The following is a 7,453-nucleotide window of genomic DNA, read 5'->3' as shown; positions in this document are numbered from 1 at the left end:
CAATTAAAGTGAAAGAGGCGTAGGCGAAGCGTGCACTCTTTGTTTTGTTTTTCCATAGTTTTCCGAAGCATTCTTGTTTTCATTAGACGCTGTTCCGCGCATTGTTACCTCACAGATAACTTTACGTATTATTACTATTATAAGATGTTTAACTTTTTGTGTTATTGTGTCTGGAGTTGTTGCTCTCGTTTGTTCTTCACTTGGATTAGATTAGAAACGCTTACCGACTAAATAAATAAATATTTAAACATGAGAGTGTATTGTTTTATTATTGATAAGTCCAAATCCAAATTGCCGGTGGTCGGCCATTGGGCCAACTACCCTAAATATAAAAAAAACTACGAGTTGCCACAAATCCCCTTGCAGGTAGTTTTTTTATTTAAAATTCCTCTTGTGTTTGGTTCCAGGGTTGGTTTGCGCGGCGGCGAGAGCGGGGGCCCTCGTCGCTGACTCTATGCTGGGTCGGCGCAGGTTCGACATACATCGGGACGTGGCCAGGTTATCGCGATTGCGCACAACATTTTTAGTATCATTTCAAATAAAGAACGAAGCGGAGTTATTATTCTGAGATCTCCAACGTTGGAATTTACGAGCCATTCTGCCTGCAACGTTGGAATCCAATGTTTGCTGGCAGAGGCAGGAAGTTGTTGGCTTTATTTTATTTGGGAGAGGCCTTGGAGTTGAGCAGTAGATTTGTGTTTGATAACAAAGATTATCTTACGCATAGGTACTTAACTTCGGTAGAATCCCTATAACCTACTAACGATTAACCAAGCAATTCATGTCTTAACTAATACTTATTAGTAGTTATTAGGTATCAATCGTAATAATAGGTATTAAATATAATTAATTTATAGTGATGAGTATCGATCACTCTAATTATAGATATCCCTTCCCTCAACTAATTCTAATAGTTAGGACATCTTTAAAGACGTGAAAGCCTACGCTCTCTATCTTTGCAGGTCGCTACTGAAAAGGTGCGGGGTCCGGGGCGTGAGGTAACCTGGCTGAAGGAACAGCAGACAGACAACCCTGACAATTAGCAAACCCACGGCATCCACCAAAATGTGTTCTTACCAACGAAGTACATAAACAAATCTACAACGAACAATGTTCTTCGCTCCGTCCAAAACGCTGCCAAAATATTCAATCGAATTTATTAGTGTTATTGTAACTATAGATACGTTTTCGAACTGTTTTTAGTAAGTTTAAGTGTTTGTGTTGTGAAGTCGACAGCGCCACCTGGCGTGCAGTAGCGGCGGCACCGTGGCGGTGGCCCAGGCTGCGCCTGCGCTGGCGATGCCCTTTATTGAAGACGAATGGTGGACCGCGGAGAATGAGGGCAGGATGGTCGACCTCTCCAATTGCCTGCAGGTGAGCTTGTATAATGTAAGTGATGCCGCATTTGTAATAGCTTATGCTTATATTTCTTTTCTGAAAAGATCCTAAAGTTCGGTATAGGATTATGATAGTTAGGTTAAGTTAGGTTCTTCATAAAAAAACATAATCTAATTGAATAATAATCAATGTAAAACATAATCCTTATTTAGTTTTGTGACTAAATGGTTATAGCCAACAAGAGCGACATAGGATGACCCTGTGGGCACAGAGATAGCACCAAGGCCCTACCAACAACTACAAATCCTTCAGTCTTGTCTTGAACGCCATTTCCTTAGGTAGGTATATTATGCTCTATACACATCATGGATTATCTATAACATTATTAACAGAAGCCCTTTCTTCCATTCCAGGACGCGGTGGCGGCGGCGAACGGCTCGGCGGCCGCGCAGCTGCAGCAGATGGCCACGTCCGTAGCGACATCTCTCGGGGAACTGTCGCAGGCGGAACTGTCCACCATCGTGGGCGGCCTTAACCTGGAGAACGACAGCTCAGAGGCGGCAGACCCGGATGACATATTGAAGCAACTGGGAGAGACCGCCTTCGATAATTTCGACACGTTTTTTACCGACCTCACAAATTCTACCGCGTCGTCTGTGCCTCCTATTGAAATTAAGGTTGGTTTTGAAGTTTGTTTAAATGTAATTACAAGTAGAAAGAAATCGGAGATTCATCATACAAAAATTGCAATGTATTTTAACAATATTTAGTGTGACATTTATTGCACTCATTGAAAAAATCTTGTACTTAGTTCGATAACTTATATAAGTACTTACTTACCTTCTTGATACAACACCTATAATATTAAGTAAATATTTACTCAATGATAATACCAACATTGTAATACCAAAGTACCAACTTAAAATAAATCTCCTTTTCACCTCCCTTCAGTGTAATATGTGTTTGTGTAAATTATGTCACCCTGTTTAGTTAGTAAGAAACTATGAACAAATAAGCATCAAAGACGACCGAATGGCGTAGTGGTTAGTGACCCTGACTACTGAGCCGAAGGTCCCGGGTTCGATTCCCGGCTGGGGCAGATATTTGTTTAAACACAGATATTTGTTCTCGGGTCTTGGGTGTTGATATTTATATTTAGTATCTATCTATCTATGTATTTGTGTAGATATATCAGCTGTCCGACACCCATAACACAGGTTCTGCCTAGCTTGGGGTCGGATGGCCGTGTGTGAGATGTCCCCACATATTTATTTATTTATTTATATATTATTTAAAGACAGCTAATAAATTCCCCAATTTCTACATTCCAGCAAGAGGAGAACAACAACATATCCTCACCTTCAAGCAGCCAGCTGCAGGGCTCGTACTACCAGCCCAGCGGCCCGCTGCTGCAGAACCACGGCCAGCAGCGCCTGCAGCAACTGCTGAGACAAGGCAACGCCATCAACAACGCCGCCCATCTCAACAACTCACGATACAACATCGCCTCACAAAACCCATTGCTCGCGGAGAAACTGGCAGCGACATCTAGTAACATAAAGCAAGAACCGCTGAGCACGGATTATAATGGAACGAGTATGAACTATGGCAGCGCCTCGCCCATGCAGCGGGTGCCGTCGGGGAAGCCGCAGGTGCATGACGCCGGTGGAGGTAAAGGTTAGTTTTATTACTAAACTCATGAGACTCATCAATCAGCCGCTGCCGCAACGCTACGGGTACTACTACTACGCGTAGTATTATAATTAGATATTCGTCATTTAAATTTTCAAATTACTGCCATCTAGCGTCCAGTAGATAAACTAGCGTAACAAGTCGTATTGTCAGTTGATAAGTTTGTTAGTCTGGCTAGTCGTCACTAGATGGGGCTGCCTTATTTTTAATTTTAAAATGTTCATATCGAATCATAGATGGCGCTAGTGGTATTTGAATAGCCCAACAAGTGCAATTATGTGCTGGCAGTCGCAATACCCGTATTGCAGTTTTCTCTTATGCACTTTCAATTTCCACTCAAGGAAGTAGTAGATTTTCCTTTCCATCGAGATTGGCCGCTTTTACCTCGTCTCGTTTAATAGCTGAGCGAGATGGATGGTGGGAAAGTCTTTGTTCGGTAGTTTCGTCTAAAGATAGATCGGCTTAACGTTTTCGCTCGTATATGACAGTTTAATTATTATGAGTGTGAGCACGCTATTGTTGATGTCAAGATAGATAGATAAAAAATGCAGTAGAAATCGGATGTTGGAAATAGCCGGATAAATATTAACTACTTAGGTACTACTTACTAAAAATATCGACTTCCAATAACGGAGCTTTTTATCAAAAAAGAAGTTAAGTAGCTGTAGGGTATCACTATTTTTAGATTTGCACACACCTGCTACCCTCTAAACACTTTTTTGCGCTAAACAAGCAAGTGCGTACTTAAATACATTAACGAAATCAGTTAGTAGGTAGTTAGCAAAAACACACAGAACTTGCCGACAAGTGGCTCCAATCAAAAAGCAATAAAAAGTTATCTTTTAGCCTTTTTCCGATTCCTCATGATGAAAGTTGTTGAAGCGCCGACTTCAGCTTGACAACGGTCGCTCCCTGAAGACTTTGCCAAAAGCTACAAAAAGTTTAAAGTGAAGTGAATAAATGAGTTCGCGTATTTATAAAAACGCTAAGGAATGTTTTAATAGCTTCCTTTTTATTGCTTTCGCAGGAGGTTTCAGTTTCTCTTTGATTTTTACTTAACATTAAAAGTTGGAGTTGATGTGTGTTTTGTTGTAGGTAGTTATAGTATCCTGAGCTATGTTCCTTGGTTTACATGTAGCGAAGTCCCATATTAAATGGATGAGATGCCTATGCGGTTGTTTTTGGCTATATCTTGGTCATACCTTAATCGATTTTAGATTGGAATATGTCATTTTAAAGCTTATAAATTGATTATGTTTTCAAGCTGTAGTGCCTGAAAAATGGTCAGATAAAATTCTTTTTTAATTTAGCTTTTTAGTTTTTACCTTTCGTAACATTTTCTTAACGATTCGTCTATTTTGGAGGCACTGTGTCTAAATTAAGTTAAATATTGCGCAATAAATGATTATAATTAGTTAGCTTAGGTGTCACCAATGCAAAACAATCAAAAAAGTATTTAAAAAATTGATAGTTTTTGAAATATTTTGCTTTTAAACATAAATTTTGGCAAAATTCTCAAAAAAACTTAAAACTTAAATAACTCAGAAATGGTTGACTTTCGGATAATGCATTATGGGGTTAAATTGACTGGAAATTCCTTCGTCTACAACCCATTTAAAGGAATACATCGACTTACCAATCACCCTGTATATAGAAAGGTGTTTCCATGTAATGGTTACAACAGTAGCATAGCAAAAAGCTTTTCAAATTTAAATGCGTGGAAAAAAGCGATATAAAAACATTTTATAACAACTACATCAAATCGAGGAAAGGATGATCTAGAATTCTATAAGTTTTTAGGTCACAATTCCAATAACATAACAATGAGTAACATGGCGTAGGGAACCACAGTGGGGTACTGTGTCAGGGTCGCTCAGGATGCTGAAGCTGCGTGTGACGTCACGAACCATGCTCACTGATTGCTCAGAAAAGTGAATATATTTCGCGGAATGTTTGTAATGCACGCGTGATGTAGGTCATAAGGAAATTATGAAATGAGACTGCGGTATTTATTGGTCTGAGTGTTCAAAGCTAATGTTTAATTAATATAATATAATTTTAAACAAGCTTAAGCGTTAGTAGCTTTTGTTATTTGTCTAATTTTTAACCATCGATCGTAGTAGTAGCAGTGGTAGTTCCTACCTACCTTGGTCGCTTGGTCAATAAGGCGGTATACCTACGGTCCAGTTCAATTAGAGTTTGATACCAACATTCGCCATTTTGGGAGCAAGACGCGTTGGCGCTAAATGCTCGTTGACCATCCTGCATACAGACACGTACATCATATTCTAACAGTTTCCAATGGAAAATCTGAAGTAAGTATAAAGTAGCCGGGTCTAAAAGACCCACATGCGACTGTTTGTGTCACGAAATTTGACGCGAGCACCGGCGGGTTAAATGGCAGTGGAAGCTTTCTCTTCATGAGCTGCCATAGACCAGTAGCTCTTTCAAGCTTCGCATTAATTGATATGTCTGTAGATTTGAGGTACCTATTACCTGTCACCTGAAATCCTAAGCTCACATTCTCGGCTCGTAAATGCTTCATAAGCACAGCCTCGGGCAGTTGGTTTCCTTCCATCTGGAGCATTAAATATCGCACCAGTCAAAGCCCAGAAGCATTCGTTTTAAAGTTAAGTGTATTATAAATTAATACGCCTTTTCCTCATTTCGTAACTGAATTGCGTGATTACGTATAACGCATTCGCTAAAAATGTATGCAAGGTGATTTTTGGCTCGAAGAATATAATACAGGGTGTTTCGAAATGGTATTATGGTAATCCGATACGAGGTGTGATTCTGAAGAACTTTTGTTGAAAAGTTATCGTCCCCATGGAAAGCTCCCTGTAAAAATATTCAGGTACCTACATTTGGGAATAATTATTAAAAACTAATTAATGTAAACAATCCTTTCGCCAAAATAAACTACAAACAACCTACCGTACCTACTAAAGTATTTAAACTAAAATTGTTCGATAATTTTATTAAGATATGAATCGCAGACCATAAGACGTGAGACATAATAATCGTGTATTGGAGCCTTAAGACGCGTAACAGGCCAAAGCTCTGAAAAAAAAAAACACCATAAATTATGAAATGAGAGTGGTATATCACTGTAACTCTTCCACTTCAGTCCCATCTGGTATTTCCCTACAATCAGCGCGGTGCACCGCTGCACTCCCGCGGCGACCCTGACCGCGTTTCTGCGCCGGCGCAGCACGCGCGCGTGTGTGCGTGACACATGCGTGCGTGTGTGTGCATGTGTGACGTTGTAGCACTCGCGACAACAAGTGGTGCATCGGTTCGAGTGGGAAAATGCTCTACTTCAAGATTTGTCGAATTGTGTTTTAAACTTGATCTAGATTTTCTTGACCTTTTCACTATGTAGTTTATATCGTGAAATCGGTTGGTCACCAAAAGATAAGAGCCTAGATCAGAGACGTAGTCATTGCACGGGATATTTCTTTAAAATCAGTCAAAGCATAATGGTACATAGAGTTGTCTACCTTGTCGTATTAAATAATATCCTGAATTGTATTTAACAACAATGTAAGTTATACTTACTAAGTAGGTACAAAGTAAATAAGAGATGTTATAAAAACATTGAGGGATCGTTTGAAATATATTATATTAAAGCAAGATAGAGCAGTGTTCAGCACACATCAACTGCATCTAACATGTCCGCTTCACCTTGAGATGCTGTGGGATAGACTCCTTACACGACCACTACTGATCTAACTATACTACTGGACTAACTATACTACTGAACTAACCTACATCACGACAACTATAGTAGCTAGGGACATACACAGTTAGTTTATGGTAGCGACAGCGCTATCTTGTGTGCAGTTACCGGTGGTTACATAATATTTGAGCTATAGGTAAATAATATGTTATGAACTTACCTGTATGCTTATATGTAAGGTACCTACTGTAATAATGTAACAATTACATATTATTTATCACTTGTATGAGATAACATCTCACATCACTTATACATAATGTAGCTCCTCTATCACAGATTCACAAACAGTCTTGAGCTTTTCGCTTCAGTTTGTCCGCTGGAGTTCGTCGCCAGAAAGTCTATTCATTGTTAGCTGGACATTGGCCGATAAATTTAACAATATTCAATTTATGTACCAATATGCATTTTTGGATATAAATTAGGGAATAGTGATAATATATGAGTATATAAGTACTTACGTTACTTACGTTCCCGTATGGTTGGTTTGGTGCCGGAATTTTGTGAGTGGAACGTTTTCATTGCACGTGTGTGTATATGAGAGGTATATTAAGTATACGTAAAAAAACGTTCAACTGATAACAATAACAATAATAACTGACAAACTGTTCGCCTCATGCCGAATACTCCTGGTTCATTGTAAGGTTAAGTATCTGATTGCTATTGAAACATATTACTCCGATG

General features: G+C 39.3%; 1 protein-coding gene across 4 annotated transcripts in view; it reads left to right on the top strand.

Moving 5' to 3' along the window:
• LOC105393067 (ecdysone-induced protein 74EF) overlaps positions 1–7,453 on the top strand; it is a 127,009-nt gene that overhangs the window by 51,512 nt on the left and 68,044 nt on the right. For 2 of the 4 annotated variants that reach the window (XM_038108347.2, XM_038108348.2), the window contains 4 exons: positions 408–498; positions 963–1,389; positions 1,752–2,015; positions 2,670–3,015. In XM_038108347.2, coding sequence (XP_037964275.1) covers positions 1,300–1,389; positions 1,752–2,015; positions 2,670–3,015 — 700 coding nt within the window. In that variant the 5' untranslated portion in view covers positions 408–498; positions 963–1,299. The remainder of the gene's footprint in view (positions 1–407; positions 499–962; positions 1,390–1,751; positions 2,016–2,669; positions 3,016–7,453) is intronic. The other 2 variants (XM_038108351.2, XM_038108349.2) reach the window with 2 other exon arrangements.

Source organism: Plutella xylostella, chromosome 15 (assembly GCF_932276165.1).
Source record: "Plutella xylostella chromosome 15, ilPluXylo3.1, whole genome shotgun sequence".
Lineage (NCBI taxonomy): Eukaryota > Metazoa > Arthropoda > Insecta > Lepidoptera > Plutellidae > Plutella > Plutella xylostella.
Note: the sequence above shows the minus strand (reverse complement) of the source record. Positions and strands in the feature narration are given on the sequence as shown.